At 51.0% G+C, this 24,311-nt stretch overlaps 1 protein-coding gene across 11 annotated transcripts in view; it reads left to right on the top strand.

Moving 5' to 3' along the window:
* NCOR2 (nuclear receptor corepressor 2) overlaps nucleotides 1–24,311 on the top strand; it is a 253,677-nt gene that overhangs the window by 90,841 nt on the left and 138,525 nt on the right. For all 11 annotated transcript variants that reach the window (XM_055710891.1, XM_055710843.1, XM_055710884.1 and 8 more), the window contains one exon: nucleotides 9,436–9,616. In XM_055710891.1, the coding sequence (XP_055566866.1) occupies nucleotides 9,436–9,616 (181 nt within the window). The remainder of the gene's footprint in view (nucleotides 1–9,435; nucleotides 9,617–24,311) is intronic.

The raw sequence follows: 24,311 nt of genomic DNA, 5'->3' as shown, positions 1-24,311 counted from the left end.
TAAAGCTGCGTGGCTGGGTTTGGTTGGTGACACCTGAGGCTGGAGGGAGAAGAGCTCATTTCCACTGTGCATCTCCGCTTCCTCTTCTGCTGCTCTTCCTCCCCGCTTTCATTGGGTTTTTTCTCTTTCTGCCTTCCCCTCACAACTGTCTCTGAATTGCTTTTTTTTCCTGTCTGCTCCCCTCATGGCTCTCCCTGTGTCCCCGCTTTCTCCTGTAGCCTCCTGTGGGAGGCTGGCAGTGGTTTTGGGTGCTGCTTAGGCAAGCACTGCGTGGCTGGGGATGCTGGAGATGCTGTAACCCCAGGAGCCGATCTGTTCTGAAGGTTGTCACTCTCACTCTCTGTTTTGTCTCAAAATGCTGTGCTCTCACAGTTTCTCTTCTGCATTTGATGCTTAGTGGCTTTGGAAAAAAATTGGCCTGGAAGTGAAATAAGAGCCTTGCAAAAAAAAAGGATTTATGCAAAGTGTTATTTTTTTTTAATGCTTATTCCTTAGTCAGGCTAAGGATAAAACCAGGGCAGGGTCACAGAGATGAATCCTTTTTCTCTAAAATCATAATTGTTAGGGGGAGAGGAGAAAAACCTCAGGGTGCTGGATGTGTGAGGGCATTAGATGCAGACAGGACCCTCTTTTTCTAGTGGGATGGGTTTGGCTTAGTGCCCAGTAGAAACAAACCCCCAAGAATTTGGAGGCAAAAAGCAGCCTTCAAAGTTAGTTTTGCATTTGTTCTCCTGGATGGTGCTTGTGGCCCTTGCATGTACAGAGGGTAATGCTGCTGCTGCTGACTGGTAATTTCTTGCAGCATATTGAGAAATCAAAGCAAGCCAGGCAGTGCTTTGATTTCTTAGTGCAGACTAACATGGTTAAGTTGGAAGTGGGTGGAATTCAGCTAAATTTGGGGGAGATGGGTAAAGAAGACTGAGCAACATGCTCCTGCCTGGTTTTGTTTTTCATGCTACTTACAGTTTGCAAAATGGAGAACCAGTTCTGCTCTCCAGTAAAATGAAGGTTTCAAGGTCTAAATAATGCTGTTTAAAAACTGTATCTTGGTTCTTCCATGTAACTAAAAAAAAACCACCTGCAAGCCTTGGTGTCTGCTGTATCACATGCCTAATGTGGTGTGGTCATCCAAGCATCTTGCTTTGGCTTACAAATGTTTCAAGGTCTCCAGACTTACTTTTGTGTTGACAATCATATGAATGTGGGTAAATGTTAATCGAGGTTGTCTGGTCTAGATCACTTTCAACCTGAACAGTGAAGTTTTGGCATGCTATAAAAAGAAGCTTTTTTTTTTTTGTAAGAGGCCCAACTTAGATTTCATCCCTTTTCCCTGTAACATCTGAAATATTGAACTTTTGTAAAAATTATAATGGGTAATAAAGCTAAAAATATTGCTTATGTTCAGCTCAGTTGGCATTTTGTGCCAGAGTGCTGGGATATAGACCCATTAAAAAAAATATTTTTGGGGTGTCTGGGGATGTAGGATGAGGAGGCCTGCAGAAATGTTCAGTCCAGTGTAATTAATTATTGGAGTAATTCAGACTGGGTGGGGTTGGGGAGGTCTTAGTCTGTTTTGCAAAGCCAACTGCTGTTTCTCTGCATCTTTAAGCACTACACTTAATCTACCCTGTGAGGGTTTTGCTTTTTCGTCTTCGTGGTATGAGGATCTGCTCTAAAGTAGTGGCTGATGTGCTGTAAACAGAGCCCATTGGGTGCTTGATTGCTCACCTGAGGGTTCCTCGGGTGCTTGAGGGCCAGGATCCTGGAGCTTCTGGAGCAGGTTGGATCGCTCATTGATGCCCATCCCAAAAAATAGCTCTGGCTCTGCCTGGTGCAGAGCAAAGCCTGGGTGAGGGAGGGTGGGGAGAGCAGCCATCCCTGCAGCTGAGTCCCCTTGGCAGGTTTGTGTCAGGCGCATCTGTAAGCACTTTGGCTTTGTTCCTGGGCTGGGATTGATGGCTTTGAGCAGAGGCAGCTGGCTCTCACTTTGAGGGGCTGGGGAGGAGGGAGTGACCGAAGGCAAACAAGTCAGGTCTGCAGCGCGGGCACAGGGGGTGAATAGAGGGAGGCACAGGGCTGTTCTGTGTCTGAAAGGAAGACCCTTACCTTGGTTTCCAGCCTGATACCCCACCTAGCACTCAGTGGTGGTGAGTGCAAGACCATCCTCCCCTTGAGGCAGCTGTCAGCGGAGGGGAGCCCTTCCAGTCCCCCATTGCTTTGGATGTTCCGAGGAAGCAGCCTGTCTGCTGTTGGTTGCGGTGGCTTTTGCTCTTCCAGGATTACTTCTGTCCTCAAAGAGATCAATTTGTGAGTCTGGTGCAGGTGGGATGTGGCAGACTGACGGTGCTGGAGATTGAGCCCTGTGCATGTTCCCGGGTGGACGTCCCTGCTGTTGCCATACCTCTCACTGATCCAGAGCAGAGCCTGCAGCCAGAGAGCGTGGTTCAGCCCTCGGGCAGCTGGGTCCCAGTTCCTCTGAGCCCAGCCAGCCATGGGTGGCTGCTGTTTCACCCTTCCCTCCTAGAAGCCACAGGAATTTACTCTGTGCTGGTTTTGGGGTGGTTGTCCCCCAGTTTGGCTTTGCTTTTACCTTGGATGGACCTCTAAAGCTTTTGCAGGCTGTCTTTGCATATGGTATTTGAGGCTCGACCTCATGGATGCTTTAAATCCTGTAGAAATTGTTTGGGCTTGCTTAGATGGTTTTCCTGCAGCTTTGCAGGTTTTCTGTCTCTCCTGGCTGCAGTTTTGCTGTAGCCACCAGGATGGTGTTTAGCTGTGGTCCAGGGAAGAGGAAATGAGCGGTGAAGTTTCACCGTGGGCGTCATGTTTTAAGTATGAATCACGTGTTGGTGGCAAAAAGCTGGTGAGTGGCAACTTGCTGGAAGGAATGGGGTGCCAAGATGATCCCACATTTGGGGGCTCCCTGAGTGAGAAGCTTGTTGCATGTCAGGCTCAGACAGCTGGATGGTTGCACAGCTGAGCCTGGTGGGTCAGTCAGGATGGAGAGGATCAGTTGCTGATGGGTCACACCATGGTGGGCTCTCCTCCTTCAGGGGTGGTGTGCCTCCTGTGTCTCCTGTACCCCACCCTGGGCAGCCCAGTGCTGCAGGAGATGCTGGGGAGTTGCAGACTGCCCTTTGCCAAGCGTATCAGCCTTGAGAGTTGTCGTCAGCCCTTGGTGGATGGGTAGAGAATTTGCACTGCCTGTGCAGCAATTCTGGCTGGGAAGAAGGAAGGAAAACTTGAACCGCTCTGAGTCTGTTGCTATAGGGAAAGTTGGCTCTGTCTGTCTCTGCAGGGATGTGCTGCTTTCCTTGATGATTTTTTTGGTAGCAGGCTTTTTCTTGGAAGGATCCACAGACTTCCCCTTAGCTTGTTCGGTTGGCTGTGCCAACTGGACTGCAGGAGCGAAGAGAAGTATTTCAGGATCTGCTGTTGGTACAAGTCGTACCATGAATACTTGAAGAGGAATGTCCTGGCAAGGTGACAAGGATTAGGTTTTTTTTCCCTCTTCTCTATTTATTTTGGTCCACAAAAGAAGTGAGAAAAGCTGGGTTGAGTGTTAAATGGCAGGTGCCAGTGGGGTGAGGGGTCTGAAAAATCAAAGAACTGGGTGTTTCTGCATTGGGATTTTAGAGTAAGGTTCCGTATTAACGCAGGAATGCTGGGGTGGATAATGGCCTCTCTGGCAGAAAACATGGCTGTAAATAAGTGGTATGCATGTTAACACAGTATATTCCGCAGTATAAATATATAAATATACTTACCCAGAATAAGATGAGTCACTGTTTTCATAGGAGCCTATTTTCCCAGTTCAGGAGACCATGCTCCTTTTCCAGAGCCTTTCTGCTTAGCAGTCGTGAGGAGTTTGAAGAGTGTTGATCTGTAGTATGACACTTCGGGTACGTGAAGCAGCTGCTGTGTTTCTGCAGCCATCTGAGATAGCCATGTGCAATATAGCATGAGAGCAGGCCTAATTACTGTGCTTATTGAATGTGATTAATCCTGCTGGCTGAGGAGCCTGGGGAGCAGTGGGAAGCTGGGGCAGTGTGCGTGGCCGCTGGAAATCATGTGTAGCTCTCGGTCTTCATCTGTGCTGGGCCAAATGGCATCAACTGCTCCCGAGTTAACAGCACGACCGATCTGATATTATTTATGGTCTTTAATTAAGTTTCCATTTTTAAAGGTGACCCTCTTCCTTGGGAGTGAGCGGTGGTGCAACTGAAATCCCTGCAACCATACATCTTTGTGTCTTTCCCACTCTTGAAATGATGTTCTGGGAGCTGCGTTTTCTTCCTCCCTGTAACTGAACGTGGGAGAATAGTGGCTGGAAAGGGCAGGTACTGGTGTGCAGGCACTTGGGGACAAGTCTTGTCTTGCAAGTGCCCCCTGCTCCGGTGGGGGCTGCAGGCACATCCGTGGGTGGGTACGGAGGGCTCCACAGAGGAGGTGTGGAGACAGTAGGCTTCACGGAATGGGCAGTGTTCCCTGGCAGGGGGGTGCGAGGGGACGCCTTGGCTTTGCCTCGGCTGGGATGAAGGGGTAACAGTTCATGAAGCAACTTTCCCATGCATCATCTTGAACCAGATTTATTTGGGGGGAGGAAGGGTGATCCTGCAGTGTGTGCAGCAGGCTTGGTGAAACGGGGGATGTCCCTGAAGCCTCCTAAGTTCAGGGAGTCCTGCAGCCACCCAGGACAGCCGAGGGAGCTTTCCTCTGGGGCTCCAGGTTTTGGATGCCTGGAGGAAGTGTGTGGGTGAGCTTGTGGAGGGACACAAACGTTGTTCCTCCTCCTCCTCTTGAGTGAGGCAGTGCCGTTATGTGGCACAGTGTTAAAGCTCCTGCTGCTCCTGTCCATGAATAATTCAGGCTCTGTGTATGGGGATCTTCAATATGCAACTTTAAAGTAAAGCATCTGCTCTCTTCTAAATCACAGTTGGCTTGGAAGAAGTTGGCTGGGGGGGTGTTGTGTGGGGCGGTTGAGGCACAGCTACCTGCCCTAGGGTGGAAATTCACAGCTGGGAGCATCACAAGGTTGCTCATGGGACCACCTCGTCACAGCCACTCGGTTGGACCTCGAGAGGACCTGGGTGTCCTTGAGCTGGACCACATGACGAGCTAAGCATCCTGCTCAAGGCAAAGGCAGTCCCGCACCTTTGGCTTGTGAAGACTCAATCCTGCTGCTGGTAGATGGTGCTGAGGCTGTGGGAGCTCCACCTTCCCCACCCAGACAGGTTGTTCTTTCCATGGCCTCTGTTGTTGTGATGGCTTTTCCCTCTCTCCACCTGTATGACAGGTGATCAGGTGGCCCTGTACATGGTTTTTCTAGCTGCTTGGCAGCAGGTTTGCTCCTACAAACCCTCTGGTTTCCCTCTGTAAGACATCTCAATTTGCGCACTCTCCCACTCCAGCTATCATTAGTATAAAGGGGTTGCTGAAGCCTCTGACAAATCTTAGCGTTAGCTATAAATAATTCATTTCAGCACTAGCGGTTTTCTGTATTACTCGCTCTCAAAAGCATTTTATTGTCAGCCTGTACCTGTGGGGGCTGGAGACTTTTTTTCTAAAAACTTATTTTTGGAGGCAAATTCCCACCAAAGCATCTCAGCTGGAAGAAATAAACAGCTGCAGCAAGGTGATCACTTGTCTTGATTCTGCTTCCAAGAGACAGCAAGAGCCATTTTTCTAGCCTGGCTGTGTTGTTTGGCCCTGTGATGTAGGGAAGAATATTTGTGGATGGGAGCAAAACTGAAAACGTGCCCTCGTTGGGAAGTTGGTGGGAGCCGGCTCAGGGTGGCTGCTGGTGTTCAGAGCCCTTGGTGCAGGAGGCACGTCTTGGTGAAGCCAAGCTGGGTTTGCTGGATGTTGAAGAGCAGTTGTTCCTCCTGCTGCCACCTTCTGCTGCTCAGCTGGAGAAATGGGAAGGTTTGAAGAGCAGGGGAGGGTTGTGGTGCTCTGGAAAGACCGGCAGCGTGCTCCTGAGGTGGGTTAGTTGGGTGGGAGAGTCCTCTTGGACCTCTGAAAAGTTTGTATGTGCCCGTTTCCCTGTGATATGGCTTGAGCAAAGTAAAGAAGATCCATTTCGATCTCATGATGGCTGCTCTTACAAGCTCCAAGGGCAGCTTAGGATGTCTTGTTTGATCCTCTCTCGCAGGAGAGTGATGCTCTCGGCTTCCTCGAGACTCAGCCAGCAGTCAACCCCTTTCAACCCCCCTTTTTTTTTTTTTCCGCCCCCCGAGCCCATCTCACACTCACCTGGCTTTGGTGTAGGTATAATGTGGCAGAAGATGTTTTCCTAGGTCCCAGTGACCTGTATACGCTGGAGCGCGACCCACACTTGCTCTAAGGATTTTACCTGCTCGTACCTTCCTGACACCCCACGTGAGTCTACTGAGGAAACTGCCCCAGTGAATGAGTAACACAGCTCTGCAGCTGGCAGGGTGCGATTAGTTTGGCAAATTAGTAAATAAACCAAAGGTCTAGTCTTGAGTTATCTTGATCTTCTGGGCTTGGACCTGCCGCAGCGGAGTTGTGTGGGGCTGGCTGGATGTGGGGGCAAACCCTGGGCACCCAGCCCCAGTGTGTCAGCAGATCTCGTGCTGCTCTGCCTCTGAAGTAGCTCAGTGTTTGTGGTGAAGGACTCCAGGTGGAGGCTAACCCGCTCCACTGCGTCATTAACGCTGGTTTATTTCATTTAATCAGGCATAACTCCCATGCAATTAAAAACACTCTTTCCCTTCAGCAAAGTAGGAATCTCTGGAATAAACCAGCCAGGTGGGAACTATTTGGAAAATGCAGCGAAACCCCAAACTGGGTGTAATGGGAGGGTTTTTCAGGCAGGGCTATTTTTACGCTGACAGGGGCGTCATCATTTTATGAAAGTCTGTTGTAAGGAGCTCACTGCAGGTGTGGATGTAGAGTGAAAGGTGTGAAGGCTTCAAGCAAGAGCAGTTGTATTTGCGGCCGGGACAGGCTGAGCGGGTTGTGTCAGGCAAAGCGATCTTGGGAGCGGCTGGAAATTCCAGTGGATAAAGTTAATAGCAGTTCCAATGGATGTGGAAATGGAAATAAAATAACACTCTATAACACTGCAGCTGCTTTCCCCAGCATGGCCCCTGCCTTGCTGTAAGTAACTGCCTTTGCAAAGCTGAGCGTTGCTCTTATCTTAAAAATACATGTTTTTTTCTGAGCGTAGCAGTTGTGTCGGGTGGTGTTGGGTTCCTGACAACTGCAGAGGTCTCAGAGCCGTCCTGTGTCAATTAGCAGCTTCTTGGTAATATGGCCTTAGGAAAAAAAAAAAAAAAGGGGTAGAAGTGGAAATAAATACATTTGATTTTTAATTGCCTCGGTACAGGAGAGCCTTGGGTGTTGGAATATTTTAGCACCTGCCCAGCTCAACAGTTGCTTATTGTTCCTGGGTTTTACAGCAGAGCCCGAAATGTCAGTGTGCAGCTGCGGGCGGGCAGGGTTTGCACGAGGGGTTGGGACAAGCCAGCAGGAAACTTGAGAGGTGCCAGGAGATATTTCTGGGCTTGCTGAGAAAAGTTGAGGATCATTCAGTGTGAAAGTGTTTGCAGGTGAAGGGAGCTGTGCTTCAATGCCAAATGGAAGAGCCGTTCTACTCTGCAGAGTTTGCTGCGTGAGTTGTGCATTCGCTCTCTCCTCTGCTGGAGCCTGGGGTGGCAAAGGCAGTGCCAGAGCCTTCCCGCAATCCCGTCCCCTTCTTGCTGCGGAGGAGGAAGAGGATGAGCCAGATTCTGTTTCTGTATGTCAGCAGCAAAGCTGCTGCCCGAATCCTAGCGCCAGCCACCTGTGCCAAACCCACAGCAGCGGCGTTTGGCGTGCACAGGCTTTCTGCCTGCTGTTGATGTTTAAAGAGGAGAAAAAAAAAAAGGGGGGGGGGGGAAAAAAACCAAGAAAAACCCCAACTTGCTTCCCTGGAGCAGCATTGAGTGTGCCACACTGGTGCGGGGGAGGGCGGAGGACTTCGCTCTAGGTGGTGCCCCCCAAGGCTTTTGCTGGATGCAGTGCAGAGCCATCACAGCTGCTGGCAGGACTGCCGCTGGCTTCACAGGGCTCTGGGTCCTTCCCTTTTTGTTGTCCTCTCTGAGGTACTTAATTAGCCAGGTGAAAATAATGTCAGCAGTTGCAGTTTGCAAATGGGGGCCAAATGATGCACAAGACCCCCTGTCTCTTACGCTTGCTTTTGACATGGTGCATCCCTTTCCTTCCTCCCCTTCCAGGATCTTCAAAGGCTGTTTGGTCTGTTGATGTTTGGTAACTGGGGAGGATGCTTCACCACGCAGCTCAGGAGAACTTGAACAATCATGTTTAAGGGGAAAAGAAAAAAAAGTCCAGTTTTCTTCCAAGCTTTGAATCTCCTGTGTTTCATTTTATTTTTATTTTTTTAAGAGACACTTCTGCCTGAAGTGTTAAAAACACACCCTTGGTGTTGCTGCAGCAAAGCTAATCCTTGGGCATAGTAAAAGCTTTAATGTATTTTTGTAGGATCCTTTTACAATTCCCACAAGAGAATCCTGCTAGGAAAAATAGAGCTACAAAAGAAGTTTTACATTTGCTTAAAAAAAGCAAAACCAAGCCCAATTTCCAGGTATTACCAACTGCATCGTATTTAACAGGTGAAAGATATTTGAGCCCGATGTGACTTGCTGGTGCAGTTGCTATCGCTGGCTGATGTGCCTTTATGGCTTGCCAGGTCTGTGTCAGAGATGTGCAACTATGTGTGGTCGATTTCTTTCTTCCTCCATCCTGGAGAAGTAAATCCCTACTGTCTAGCCACAGAGGAGTGTGCATTTTTTCTCCAGCATATAATCTTTGGTATTCCTATAGAAGATGCTAAATATAAACAGTGGTGCAGGTACCTTTGACTAAATAACTGTGGCAGAAGGGGGCTCTGCCTGGGCTTAGGGGCCACAGGGAGGATTTGTGGGCCAGATTTGAGGATTTTCCAAGCTTTGGCTTTTCCTGACCAGCCTGACCCACGTGGTGTGACAAGGAAGGCTTTAACCTGGAGCCTCATTCACTTTGCCCTGGTGTAGGGGCAGCCACCCACTGTGCGTGGTGGGATGGGAGATGGCTTTCCAGGTGCCACAGCGGCGTTGCTGGGAGGGGGACAGAAGGGTGGCTGGGTAGGTTTGGAGGATGGCGGTGATCCTGCAGCCCCGGGTGATGCCCCACTCTGCCTGCGTGCAGAGAGCCCTCTGGGAGATGCACTGTGCCCAGCAGCTGAGCTATGGAGCTGTGCACCCTGGGTCTGCAGAGACATGAGGTGTTTGAGTCCAGGGCCACCTGGCCACCCTTCGTGCATCCTTCTGGCGACAGGCAGGAGTTGAGCCCTCTCTCTTCCTCGAGTGCCTTGCAGTGGGAGAGTAGAGGTGGTTTGCTTTCTACAGGCTCCTTTCTCTTTGTCCCCAGATCTCAGGAGCTGCACCTGAGAACCGAGGCGCATTCCTATCTCTCTGACCTGACCAAGCCGTCAGACTTGGAGTTCATTGAAACCAAGAGGCCACGCCTGGATCTGCTGCAGGACCCCCTGATGCGGCACTCGCCTCTCCTGAACCAGAGCCAGCAGGGAGGGACAGAGGATCTCTCAAAGGTAAGGGGACAGAAGCCCTGGGATGCTGGCTGGGTGTGGGCTCTGTGCTTTGGGATCCTCTTGGTGTGTCTTAGAGCTATGTCTGAGCCACTACTGCAGTCCGTGGGGATGGTGGTTCCTGATGCATCAAGCAGTGCTTGGTGGTGTTGGGTGATACTGAGGTGGAGTGACCACTCTGGGGAAACAGAAGCTTATTAGCCTTCCCTGTAACTGTTAGTCATGGACTTGCATTTACTGGGCTATTAGATGCACCAGAACAATTTGGAAGCTTCTATAGGCTGATTTACGGGTGGTTATGTCTGTCTTTTCTGGGTACCATGCCCTGATTTGATTTTTCCTTGACCTTTCTCATTTATCTTATTTCTTTATTTAATATCAGTGTTTGAAGGGTTTGAATTGGTTGCTGGTGGTTCTTTAATATAATCTTCCCCAGGAAAGCCTCCCTTGTATTGGTCTCATTTAACAAAGCAAATTGTTAGCTTGCAGTTGTCCCCTCTGCACATGTAGTAAATGCTGCAAAGAGCAATCCCTTGCTTGTGTGCCTATTTGGATTTGTTTTCATGCTCTGTTGGGGTAAATTGTATTTGATTTTTACCTCGAGCTTGGACATATTCCTGGTTGACAGGAAAGTCTTGGTGGGTAAACATGCTTGGGGGCAGCTGGCTTGTGCTGCCAGTCCAGCGCTGTGAGCGAGCGCCAAGGGTTAATGCATCTGCAGGTTGGGCTTCAGAGGTGTCTGAGCCCTCCATGAAATGAATGGGAAGGGCATGGGTACCCAGGGTGATGGGGGTGGCTTGCTGTGTCGCTGTGGGAGCTGACTGAAATAACAGATGGGCGAGAAAGCTCTTGCTAGGGAGTGCCAGGATATTCAGGCATCTCTTGTCCATATGGTACTGGTGGGCTTTACGTGAGATCCCTCTGACCTGTCTCAAATAAGGACTACTTTGGGTAGTTTAGATGCCAGGGGAGGCCTGGCTGGATCTCCTGGGGGAGGTGGCTGCAGGGACTGCCAATCAGGAATGGTGAGCTGATGCTGGAAGGGATGGAGCAGCTGTTTTTGAGCTGTGTTTGAACTTGGAGGCCACAGGAAATGCACCAGACGCATCAGCTTGCTCTCCTTTAGCTCTTGATAGTGTGTTGCCTTGGAAAAGGTGCCTCTGAGGTCTTGTGGCCCTTCCATGTCCCATCTTTGTTGTTCCTTCTGAGCTGTGTCTATTTGAGGTAATGCTGTGACCAGCCAGGAGTCTGCTCTCTGTGCCACCAGGATGTGTTGTGGTGGCTCTGAACCGTAGCGTGTACTCGGGGGATGCTGGCTTGGGTGGCTGATGGGCAAAACACGAAAGAAAAAATATCCCTCTCCAAAGACATGAGGAAACCAGGATGGCTTTTCTGTCTGGACGTAATTTCCATCAGTAGTTCTGTTCTGCTTCTCACCAGAAAACCATGTATTGTCTCAGCTATTTGTTTCTAATAGGCAAAGCTGCTCTTGAGGCATTAGTTGGTGAGTTTGGGGGCTGTATTTGCTTCTTGGTCTGTGACACGTTTCCAAGAATTACATGCATTTTATAGGGCTTAAAACATTTGTTAATGAAAGAGAGGGAGAGAAAGCTGTGAGATACAATTTAGCAAGACAGGATTATGCTTTTAGTGGAGCCATTTGTAATTTCAGAGTCTGGAAGGAAGAAAAAAAAAAAAAAAAGTGGTGTCCCTGGCTGGTGAGAGCCTAAGTGACGCTGGGATTAGTTGCTCAAAACTAGCTGGAGCTGTTTCCAGAATGGATTTGATGGAGCTCACTGCCAGACTGGGATGATCTCAGCACATTGAAGTGGCTGGGAGCAGAAGACAAGTCCGGGACCTAGGACTACCATTCTGAAGGTATATCTGCCTTTGCAGCATGGGAAACTGGATTAATAGCAGTCTTTTGGCTTTATTCTTCAGTGGGCATCCTCAGACTAGTCTATAAACTGCTTGTGGGCATTATGGTCGTGGTAAAGCTCCTTCAGCACATCTGTGCATCACTCTGAGCCTCAGTGTGTTAGAGGAGCTGTTCTGGGTGTGCAAATGAGGATGCAAAAGAAAAAAAGGGGGGGAAAAAAAAAGGAAAAAATTAGAAGAAATGCAAAGAGCTGAGACTGGTCTTAAGCCACAAGCTCTGGACACTTGTGTATCTGGGCTATTTACACATGTAAAACTACTTTTTGAGTCTGTGCAAAGCCAGCAACAGCTGAATTCGGCACTGGGCTAGGATGGTGTAAATCGGCATCTAGAACAGCTGATAAAGACCTTCCCAAGAGGCTCTGTGCTGAGCCCCATGACTGCCATCAGCGCCTCTGCCATGCTGATGTGACCTCCTAAAACAACATGTCATGATGCAACCCGTCCTGGCGGCTAATTTCTGCTCCGCTCCATCCCTGCGGAGACTTCGCTTCTAGCGGTACCGTGTTTTTCTTGCTTGCTCAGCACGTCCCTATGCTCAGGGGTTATTCTGCCAGCTTCCTCCCTTCCTACAGGCTCTGGGTGGGTGCAGAGCCAGAGGTCTCTGTGCATCTGTGAGCTGCGCATGTCCCAGAGTGGTGGCACACGCGTGGCGGCAGGATGCGTGTCCCAGAGCGGCGGCACACGCGTGGCGGCAGGACTTGTGTTGTTCCAGTGACCGGAGCTGGGGAGGGACATTTGCTGTTCCATCTGTGCTGCTGACTCAGTGCCTGACGAAGTCGTTCGATACTTTATCTAGGGCAGCGTTGCAAACTGGGTGAGATGCATAGTGTGAGCCCAGTGTTACTAAACGTGCTGGTGGTGTTCAGAGAGTATCCAAGTTGTTCATTTACCCCTTACCCCATTCCATGTTGTTGCAGTCACTGTGTGGGGAGGAGCTCAATTTACTCATCAGAGCAACAGCACAAGGACTGCTTTTCACGGTGATTTTGCAGATCGAGTTAATTTTTGCTCAGAAGAGCTTCACAAAGCCCTCAGTAAAAAGGGTAGGGGGTCGGTTACACGCGCTGGGTGCCAGCCTGACGTCCCAGGGGATGTGACTGGTGCAGCGGCAATGGATGTGGCTCTGAGGCTGTGGGTACCTGTGGGTCTCTGCTGCTTTTGGAGCAGCAGTGGAGCTGAGATGCAGAACCAGGTTGGTAGTGGGGTGTGAGTTTAGCACGTTCCTGATAACTACCAGTTACATCAGATTTACAAACCTTTAGCCGGGGGAGGAGAAGCTAACACTGTCCCTGCACATTTCCAAGGCCTTTGTTTTGGGCCATAATCTGTGCTTTGAACACAAATGAAGTAATTGATGTGGCAGATGCGGTAACAAGTTCCAGATTTTTTTTTTTCCCTGAGAAGTGGATCTCTTACGCCTCTTACTCCTCATCTACCTTTCTCAAATGTGGGGTGAGCTGGGCCCCCTTACCCTGTTCAGAATCACTGCAGCTTTATTCCAAGTGAGGCTTGGTTTGTAAGGAGAAGGTAATGTCTTCTGTTTGAGCGTGTTATAACCGAAGGAAGGAGCCATGCTTTGGGGCAGCGTGCCTTTCAAAAGCAGCAGCTTTACAGCTGAATCTCAGTTGGTCTAGTAAAAGATACCTTTCCTTATGAACCTCACATTGCTCATATCTTTAAACATTGGTGTTTCTTTTCAAGCTGGGGAGCAGAAGGTTGTTTCTTGCCTGCTTTCCCCCACTTCAGCACCTTTTCCCCTGCAAGAGGGGTTGCTGTTGCATCGCTGCAGTGCCACAGTCCTGGGTTCCTGCTGCTGGAAGTGGCCAGGAGGGCTCCGGTGAGCTCGTTCTGCAGGGGGAGGAATAAAAATCTCCCCGTGCCCTCTCTGCCAGCACAGGCTGATGCTGCCTCTGAGAAGGTGCTCCCTTGAGCTGGCTGAGGATAACCAGGCACAGCTGAAGCAGGGCTGTTTTTTCAATCACTGCAAGCCTGGATGTGAGATACACTGGAAGAACTGCTGTGATGCAGATTTGCCGGGTGTGCTCTTGGCAGAGGTGCAGGAGCTGGTTCCCAGGACCCTCGGTGGCTTCTGCTTTCTTTCCAATAGAGTGTGTCACGGACCTCCATCACGTCAACAGCAGATAGGAGCAAAACAGACTGCCCCAGAGCAGGCCAGCAATGGATCTGCATGATCTCCTGTCTCTGCGCATACGTGCGCAGCTGGTGCTGTGTGTGATCCTGCCCCGCAGGGATGGTCAGCATGGTGTGTATGGCCGAGCAACGCCTGCTCTGCCTTCTCCAGAGCTGGAAATTAGTCCTGCCTCTCCCTCCGTCCATCTCTTATTCCCATTATGCTTCCACTTGTTCTTCTTCCCATTTCTGAGACTGCTTTTCCACCACGTACGTGGTTTGTTGCTCCTTCCTATAGGATGTGAGTCAGTCGTGATCTGCATTTAGTCCCCTTGCAAGGGCTGGCTGGCTGCACTTATGCATAGCCTGAGCTCCAGCAGGAATATGTGTACGGGGAGCCATGTAGTCCCACGGGTACGGGGCTGGGTGGAGGCTTAGGAAACCTGAACCTTGCTGCCATCTGCCCTGGCAGGCTGCTGGTCACCGGGTAAGTCTCTTCCCATTTCTGTATCTCAGATGTCTCCATCTGTACAAGGGACAATGCCACTTACCTCTTTTGTAAAATAAATAACAACTATTGATGGAAAAAGGCTATTAGGAAGCCATGTGTTGTTAGGACTTGGACTCTGCTTTACATTGTTGAAGGGTCTTAATTTCTTCCCTTTCTGCACGAGTGTTTATGTTGTGCTACAGACTAAAAAACAGAATAAAAAGGAAAGGGGGGAGTCTTGGAAAAGACAGCACCAGGGCCAGGAAATATGTATGGCAAAGCAGAAATTGGGGTAAAGGGTATTTTGCTTTGATGCACATTAATGTAGTTTTAACAGCAATTAATTGAAAAAGGAGGAATTAACACATTTAAAATGCCTTTTTAATGATGCATTGAAGCCAGCAGCATACATGCCAAATTTCACACTGGCTGCCCATTCCAGAGCCCAATTCACAATAAACTCCTGGAAGATAGGCTGTGGGATGGAAAGGCTCTTGGCTAGCCTGCTAACCCCTGCCCCAGCCTCGGGCTGGCAGAGCACCGAGGACAACCAAAAGGCCTTTTGGGAGCCCTGCTCCCCCTGGCCCCGCTGTTCCTTGCTAGCTTCATCCCTTGCCGAATACGCTGGGGGAGAGGAGCTGGGGACCAGCAGCGGGGTTTGCCTGGCTACGGGGAGGGATGCTTGGATGGGCAGCACCACAGCTCCCACTGTGGCTAGCTGGGCTGGCTGGTAAATCACCAGTCGTGTTTCTGCTCCATGGCTTTGTTATGGGAACATCGATCTGTTGCTGGGGTTAACCTCTCAGAGTTTCCAGTGGGTTGGTCTTGCAGTTATTAATGAAACTGGCTGGAACTTGTGTTGACCTTGGCAAAGGCCCCAGTTGGCTTGGAGGTAACTGGCAAAAGCATAATCTCTAATTGAGTAATCCAGTGCTGGGGGAAGGGAGCAGAGGGGGTGGAAACACAGCAGTGCTTTGAACTGGGAGAGCCGCGGCGCTCTGGCGGGATGCGTAGGAGTGGAGCGCTCCGAAAGGCGCTGAGCATGCCAGCCGCCGAGGGAATTAGCAAGCAAAAGCGAGGCGGCATCTCCGTTCCTGCACCCTGGGTTCCCTCTTGTAGAAACCAGCCCTGAATTCCAGCGCCTCCCGGTGATTTATTGCTGCGGAACAATAGCACAGAGGGGCTGGGGAACCAAACCAAGCTGTGCGTGTCGGCTGTCCCTGGGCGCTTGTCCTCCCGTAGCCTCTGAGCTGGTGGCATGGATCACGCTGGGCTCTCCTTTTCCCACCGGAGGTTGTTTTCCACGTGGGAAAAAGCTCTGGGCTGGTTGCTGGTGCTGTTGGTGAACATCTGCAAGTGGGGACCCAGCGACAGCGAAGGGCTGCCTTCCTTGGCCAGGCACCTCTGCCACAGGAGAGTGAGCTGGTTCCTTGGCCAGCTGTGGCTGTGCCCACATCTGGCGGGTTGGGCGTGGCTGCCATTGAGCCCTGTGGGATGCCCAGGCAGAGGGATCCTGTGGAGCTGCGGTAGCACCAATGGAGACAGGACATGCTGATGCTGCTGGCACCCTGCTGTTTGCTCCAGGTTATCCAAAACCCAAGTGAGATGCGGAGTTCTGTGCCAGTGCGCAACTTCATCAGCCCCATGGAAGGTGAATGCCCCAGATGACTTGCCACAACAAGAAGAAAATTCTCACACTGTGGAAGGCAGAACGGCTCAGACATCTTGCCATGAGAAGAACAGTTCTTGCCCGAAGGATGGTAGGGTGCACGATGGCGAAGCCTGCATACACTGTGTAGCTTCCCAACCGCGTCTTGGAGTAGCGGACTTTGATGGAAGTGGCTCCTAACCTCAGGTCTGAGCAATGAAACAAAACAATGTTAGGGGGCACAGACGTACCTACACCTTGACTGCTTTTGTCCTCCTTCCCCCACAGAGAACTGCATTTCTTATTAAGTCCCCTTGCAGCTGCCTTGGCTGGGAGGCAGGCTGGGCTCTCCCTGCTGTCCCGAGGCTGGTGGTGCAGTTGGGTGCCCACCAGGAGCGAGTGGTGTGGGCTTGTTGAGTTCAGCAGCTGCAGGAGGATCCTCCTGTGATGTGTTCAACATCCACCCATTTGCTCACCCTGTCGACTTGTGCCTGATAAAAATCTTATTGCAAAAAGGATTCGGTGGGGTGGAAGAGGGGGGGCCTTTGTGTTAGGGCAGCAATGATTCAAAGCTATTTCTGGGAAGATGAGGGAGATGTTGGCATCCTCTGTCATTCCAAACATATTTAAAAGCTGAAATAATTGCATTGTTCATGTTGTCACAGCACAAACACTTCTGGCTGGATTTATCCCATCCTCTGCTTTCCTCCCTGCTCTGAAGATCGTTTCCAAATTGCGGGAGGGTGATTGTGAGTGTTGATCCCCACTCACCTGCGCATGCACACACACCTTTGGGAGCGTGTGTCTGCCTCGTGCAAGCAGCCTGGCTGCCATGGCGTGCCCAGAGTTCATCACCGTGCTGGGATGGCTGCAAGGGCTGGGCAGCAGCCTGCGCTGTGCACCAGCTCCGGACAGGAAGCCAAGGGAACAAACAGCCGGAGGAGTGTTGTATCTGGAATGGGATGCTCTGTCCCATGCATGGGCTCGTGCTGATTTCATTTGAAAACCAGATGCTGTTAGGCGTTGCGTAGTCCTTGCGAGATGTTCCATTCCTCCAGCCGGCCTTGGGGCTGTGGGGGGTAAAGGGAAGGAGCGCTGGGATTGACGAGATGATTTTATTCCATTTTGCAGCTGAAATTCTTGTGGCTGAAGAACTGAACTGTCGTCCAAGAGCCTTGGGCTTGACAGGGAAAGCCCCCATGGGCTGAGGAAATACTCCGGAGGCAGGATGTAAAAGCTGAACTTGACCTTCCCCAAGCTGCCTGCAGCCTGGCTCCCCCCTGCCCTGTCTGTGCCAGCCTGCGGTGGTCCCCGCGCCACAGGCAACGGGGGCCGGGGCTCGGCACGGCTGGCAAACCCATGGGTGATCTGACAGTGCCTCAAGCATAGGTGGCTGTTTCGCACTTCTTCGGCTAGTTTGCAGTGATCAACATCCAAAACAACCTTTTAAATTGCCTTTCAAGCCATAGCGGTGGAGAAGGGCGGCGTGATAAGGCTGGCTGCTTCTCAGAAGCCTGCTTCATCATTTACATAATTGGACTTTTCTGTTCCATTCAGTCGATATTACAAGGCTCGTGCAGTGCGACATCTCACCTGATCTGCTTGAGGGAAAGAAAGTCCCTTGACTTTGTGTGCCTCACCCCTGTAATTGGCAGAAATATTGCCAGCTTTTGCTGCTTGCAACAGGGCAGCATTGTGAGCTGGGTGTGCTGCGTGGATTCACGGGGATTTTTCTTCTCCATCTTTGGAGTGTTTGTACATGTTATGTGTCTCTTTCTGTGTTTTTTTTTTTCTTTAATAGCAAGGATTCTAATGTGCTGTGTTGTGTCCTGAAAATATAGGAGATCAAAGCCAGCTTGGTGTTTGTCAGTCCTGGGGTAGGACTTAGGAGACGGGGTTGGCGCGGCAGGGACTGGCACAGGCTGTCCCTGCACAGGATGGTGCAGGGTGAGGAGGGCTGTTCCAGCCACCGCTGCTGTCCTTTTTTGCACATTTGTGGTAAAAAAGAAACCCCCATCTGGAATAAATTTCCAGGGAAGAATTCAATCCTGCTACCAAGAGTGACGTCCTGGCTGTTTTATTCTCCCCCTGCAGTTTCAGCCTGATCTGGGTTTCTTCTCTTCCCCTCATCTTCTGGGAGGGGGTGTGGGTGCAGCTGGGCACGGAGCCCTGCTCAAGCTCCCACCCGATCCAGGCATGCTCTGGGATGGGGCATGTGGTTCCTCCTGCTTCCATGGGATCTGGCCGGTTAGTGCAGGCAGTGCAGCAGCAGGAGGTTGTTATCAATTCACAAGCACGTATGTCTCACAGGTGGACTCTGCCTTCCTCCTTGCATGTGGTGTCCCTGCACGCCCCTCCTCACCAAGGGTCCTCCTGAGGAGGGCGAGGGGTTTGGTGGGAGCAGCTCGGGTGTCTTCTCTGTGAATGTTACAGCGCCGAGCACATTTTTTTGTGTTGTACTTTTCCATGGTTATGAAATGCAGCCCGTCCACAGTTCTGACTCACACAACAAAAGCCGGCGAGTTGTGACACCGATCGGATTCATTTTGCATGCTGCGTTTTGAGGAGGGTATTTCATGCTCAAGCCTTCCTTCCCAGCGCCGCGTGGAAAGCTGTGGAGGAGATGCAAAGGCAATCGATGGTGTTTGCCTGCTGCAGCTGGAGGGGATGGAGTAGGGGAGTGATTTCAGAGATGGATTTGGCAGAGACGAGTTGCTGCTCTTTGTGCCTGTGGTGATGGAGCTGTAATAACATATTGAACATGGCAACAGCCCTTGCTAAAGCTCCGTGACTTCACATCCGTGCTTCGTGGAGCCTCATCTCTTAACAACACCCTTAGCATCGATAACAAGAGAGGAGCTGTCAAGTGCCAAAGGGCCTAGTTATAATCACTCGCTGAAAACCTCCTTTCTTTTTGGACCCAAACCTGCTTTTTAAATGTAAAACCTCTTTGGCTGTGTTTTAGGCAGAGAACATTCAGAGGGTTTTCTGGCTTGCTCCAGCACGGAATGCTCTGCAGCTTCATGCTGCATGGGGGGGCCAGGGGGCAATGGACGCTGGTGTGTGTCAGGAATGCTGGCTGTGTGCTCGGCAAGCGGATAGGGGTTGTTTTAGGACAAGCTGACAGGCCCTTGGCTTGTTCTGCTGCTCTCGAAAAATGTAATTCTAATTCTTGGCATCTTTTTCCAGGAGGATAAGGAGCGAGAGTGTGGCGGAGCCTGCTCCCTCTGCCCTTGGAAATGGGCTTTCACCCAGCAGCAGAACTGGCTCGGGGTGGGAGTGATGGGCTCTGTCCTCCCCCTGGTTTAGTCATTCAAAAACAGAAGTTGGGGGACGGGAAGCACCAAGGGATGAGGTGACCTGAAGCACCTCCTCGCAGTCCTGACCTAGATCTAGTTGCTCTTTGGTCATCATAGTGCCCTGACCGAGCATCTGCACGTGCCAGGGTTCAACCCAGCCTGTGCTCGCCTTCATCCCGGCCAAGGCTGGCAGCCCCTTTAATCTTGCACCTGATACCTTTTCCTGTGGGATGCAGGGGAACAGCAGAGTACTGGCATCTGACAGTGCCGAGGAGGGGACAGCAGCAGATGTGGGGCTGCCTGGTGCGTGGTGCCTCTGCCGCATCCCGAGGGATTCCCCCCAGGGCTGTGGAGCCTGCAGTGCACTGCCCCAGCACACGCTGGCAGCGGGTTTTGCCACTGCCGTGGCACTTCATCACCTCCCCTGCCTGCACAGTAACGCTTCTTAGGCTTGCCTTTGAATCACCTGCTCTGCTCACTGCCCTGAGAAGGGACATGGCTGATTTCTTTCCTCTCTGCACTGTTCCCTGCGGAGCAGCGGTGGTCGTTTCTGCCTTTTGATCTCCGCTTAGGATGCTGTCATTCCTGTGGCTGCTTAAGAACGAACCATTGCCTAGCGCAAACCAAGCTGTCCCACGTGGTTACGCGACCGAACCAAGCACAGGCTTTTATTTCAGGCTGTTTTTCAGGTCTGTGTTACCGTACCTCATGCCAGCCATCACAGGTATGATGTAAAGCACATTGCCCCCAACAGCTAATGTGCTTCTGCCTCTGCGGCAGGCAGAGTGGCAGATGTAAACAGTGGTACGTTACGGTCTTTTGAACATGGAAAGCTGCTAAAGAACAGGCGGGTATATGTATATAAATATATAATGTGCATTATATTAATGGCATTCAATATATTTGGCTAGGGATTTGTGAATTCATGCATCCATGAATGTTTCATGTGTATATACTTTCACAGGTTTCAGTAATTGAAAAGCCTGCATTTTTTTAATATATATATACACACATATATATATGCTGCCTTGTATACTTGTAAGCTGTTTTTCAAAGGCTTCTTCTACCTGTGCAGTTCAGTGATCCTGCCTTCAGCAGCCACATGGAGAAAGGCTTACAATCTTGAGCAAAGCTAAATATTGATTTGAGTCAATCTGGGTGCACTTGGAGACATCACTAGTGTTCATGAATACAGCATAATCGCTGATTGGAGTGGGGAAATTTCATCATAAAGGCCCCAAAAGGGAGGTTTATTATTGCTTTCTTCCAAATGCCTGAATTTTATTAGCTTCAGTCATTCTTGGCAGGGCAGTGGAATGGGATTTTATAGTTAGCAAAGGAAAAGTAAACACAGTAATCATTTCACAGCCCTGTGCCTGCCAAACCAAGATGGAAATTCCAGCCTTGGTGGGAAGCTGCTGCTTTGCTAACAGATAATAACAAATTCACTGTGGCCTTATTCTTGCTATGGGAGCTGACGTGTTCAGGGTTCTTTTCTGTAGCATCCTGGCCTTGAGAGGCAGGGTGCTTCAACCTTTTTTAGAGGAGCAGCCTGGGCAGAGGTTTGCAGTTTGAGCGACTCCCACAGCTGTTTGCAATTAGAAATGGTGCTTCTCCCCTGAGCCTTCGGGAGCTGCTTGATCCTGCGCTCTCGTGGGTGTTCAGTCTTTCCTTGGTCAGTCTTGCTCTGACTACAGAGTTGAGTGATGCTGGAGGAGTGTCACGCTCAAGATGCCGCCCCGTGGTCCCTACACCCTGAAGCCATCTCTACCTGCTGAATGGGGGGTGTGGGAAATATTATAGCAAAAAAAATCTCATGAAAGTTTGTTTTGCATGTTTCTCTGGCCTTGTCAAGGCAGAGGGCTTGGCTGCCACTTACATCTGGACCAGGACCCGCCTGCCTTTCCTGCTGCTGCGGGATGTTATTTCCTCCCACCTTCCTTCCCCGCCGGCCGTGGGGATGGCCAGCACTGCTGCCCCCCCGCCCGCCGCCTCTGGGACTCAGGATGCGGCCTCCTGATGGAAAAGCAGGCAGAGCAGCGAAGGAAATGGCTACTCAAACAAGCGGTGAATGTCGAGGCATCCCCTTCCACGTGTCTGCACAATTATTAGAACAATAAAGCATTGAGTGCAGCCAGCGGCTGGCTCTGATGGTGCAGCTGACGGTTGCTTTGCACCACCCGTGCTCCCCTGTCAGCCCATATCCTGCGCGGGGCGGTGGGCCTTGCTGGGTGCCCAGAGATGCTTGTGAGCAGCAGGGGCTGTGGCCCCTATTCCCCGCGTGGGTCCCGGGGTGCTGCTGTAGCACTGCTGCTTGTGGGGTGCTCAGGACCATGGCTGGTCCATACGGTTTGTATGTCGGGGGGTGTCAGGATGCTGGGGGCTGCCTTGGGCAGTGGAGGGGGGGGGCGGGGGCAGGCGGAGGCATTGTCCCCCCCGTGTTCCGTGCATGTGGTGGGACAGTGCTTTGCAAGGTGCAGGGACAGCAACTGCTTAAAGAGGAGATGTGGAAGTGGAGGGGGAGTTAAACAGGCTTTCCTTGTGTGCCGGGGACTGATGAGGCCACTAAAAGCTTCATTAAAAGCCAGTGCAGGCTGTTTCAAGGGAAGGGCTGCCTCCACCCCCCAGCCCCCCAAGCCTGTTCTTTATGTTGCTTAAAATTTTTTCAAAAGCTCGTAAGCAGCTGTGAACCTTGTTTCGCCCTTAAACAAGTTTTCCAGTGCAGCCACCTTGAAATGGAAGTCGGATCGGCTTGGATTCCTGATGAAAAAGGAATTGCTTGAGTTTTATGTCTCAGCCAGCGAAGTTCGCAGGTCAGGTTCACCAGTGACCCCATCTGCTTCCAGGCTGCTCAGTGCAGATCTGTGCATGTCGGAGTCTCGCAAGACACACGTGCACGTCTGTTGAGATGTTCTGATATGATAAAGAAATTTTACTGAGAAAAAGATTGAGCTTTTGGGATCTTGTTAGTCTTGGGAGCAGGGGAACTCTTTGGAGCATTGCCATTAAGTCGGGTTTTCTTGCAGTCTTAGGATTTCTGGTTTTTACAGATGAGAGGTGTTTGATGTCCCGCTTCATGTATCTGAGAGCATGGCTAGAATAAACCTATATGTTAAGTCACCCTAAAGACCTCAGAGCAGTGAGGCGGTGGCATGCAGCTGGTGAGGGGAGCTCAGAGGATTGCTGTAGGAGCAGTAACTTTTGGTTTTTGAGTTGACACATTTGGGAGAGGAGCCGCTGGGACCTGCCAGCCTGTGCCCGATGTGCTGTGAGTCCCCAGGGGAGCTGGTCAGGATCCTGGCTTGGTGCAGCGGCCCTTGCATGTAAGGGGGGGTTTGGGTTGGTCCCACAACGCTCCTCAGCCACTGCTCAAACCATCGTAGGTCTTGCTTTTTCTTTCTCCATCAGTTGGGCTCTTACTCAGTAGGCAGCTCAGCCTCCAGGTTTCGGGGAAAAATAATTTTGGCAGATGATTGTGAAGGAAGAACGGAGGGAGGGAGTGCGAGCAGCCTTTAGGTGTGCCTTACTTGCGGCGGTGGTTAAATAGAGCTGTCTTCATTCATTCCTTCCCTCCCCTCTAAATCTGACGCCCCTTCAAGGTGGCTTCCTGATATTAATACCGTGTGCTGGTCCTGATTAACTGCCGGACAAATCCCCTCTCGACAGGGCTGCCCCGAATGGAGCCCCCGCTTTGGATCTGCATGGCTGAGGAGTCCCTGCTCTCTTCTCTGCCTCCTTCCTCCTCCCTGGCAATAGGAGGAAATTTAAATGTTTCTGAAGAGCGACATTTCCATTTCAAAAGCTGTTCGCTCAAGTGCGTCTGGAGTGGGATTTCTCTCCCCCCCACTCCTCTGTGAATGGGAGCTTTAGAAGTCTCATTTCCTCTGCTTGATAACACCAGGCTGAGAAGGGCTTTTGTCTTTTCATTTCCCCTCGATTTTTTTTTTTTTAAGTAAGTGAGGTTTGTGGAAGCTGCTGTGGTGGATTTTCCCTCCCCCGTGTTTATCCATGTGCTGGAGGATGCACCTGGTGTCACCCAGTGAGCTGGAGCTGCTAGGGGTGCAGGGCTCCCAGGCGGGGGGGGCTCCTGGCTGCCCTGCGCTCCCCAACTGCACCCACTTGGGACCACCCTTCCGACCATCCCGCTAAGGCTCCCGCGGGCAGAGGAGGAGGCTTGCTGGGCATATCCGAGCTGCAGGGCATCGCGCTGCTCTTCCCAGCCGTCCTGAGCTGGGGCTTCCATGTCCCAGTGCCCAGGGACAGCAGTGGGTGTGGGTGGTGCTGAGCCTGGCTCAGGATCTGGCCTCAGGTTTGCAACACGGTGATGCTGCAATGTCTTTAGTCACGCTGACTTGTTGCGCGCCTGCTTTTTGGCTGGTATAGCTATGCCAGTCGGGATGAAATTATTATTATTATTTTTAACGCAGTACTTCGTGGAGGGTGAATGCAAGCGGGTGCAGTTGCCTGGCATCTGTGGGGCTAATGCGTGCGGGTGCAGGTGCTGTCACACTTGTGCAATGGCATTCGTGCTGGTCACTTGAGTATCGTGCTAATATAAAAGTAGGGATTTTTTTTTTTTTCCTGCAGAGGCTTTTTTTTTACAGAAGGCAAACTCAGGCATGTTTTTACCGTGGCACCAGGGCTCAAGGGCTTCCTACGTTCTTGAGGACAAGCTGGGATTTAGCAGGGACTGTTCCAGCATCCTCAAATCAGAGGGAACGTGCCTGCTGGGGTTACTGTGGAGCTTAATGCTATGTCCCTGCCTGGTTTGTGTGCTGGAAAGGCTTGGCCCTTGCTTTACTGCATGTAGCAGTTGAAAGAGAATGGGTGGTGATGCAAAAAAAAAAGAAAAAAAAAAAATAAATGGTGGGAGGCTAAAACTTTCAAAGGCCAGTTTCCCTGAGGTTTGTGGGCTTGGGTGACAGGGTGCTTCCCGGGCTGCTGGAGGAGGTTTGGGGCTTGTGGGCTGCCTGCCTGCATCCCCAGGCAGGGGACCCCTCTTCCCTCCCTGGGGGGTCTTGCTAAAGAAACTCCCTGAGCAGTGGGTGCTGGGAGACATGCAAACCCAGGAGAAGGTGATGGCTGCATGAGACTGTGCTCCCCATTTCTGTGGAAATCCATGGCGATTATTCAGAGGTTGCTGTGAGAGTTTCCTGAAGTCACCCAGTTCCAGGGAAGGTGGGGATGCTC

This window comes from Falco cherrug, chromosome 1 (genome assembly GCF_023634085.1).
Source record: "Falco cherrug isolate bFalChe1 chromosome 1, bFalChe1.pri, whole genome shotgun sequence".
NCBI classification, from domain to species: domain Eukaryota; kingdom Metazoa; phylum Chordata; class Aves; order Falconiformes; family Falconidae; genus Falco; species Falco cherrug.
This window is presented reverse-complemented; position numbering and strand designations above follow the sequence as displayed.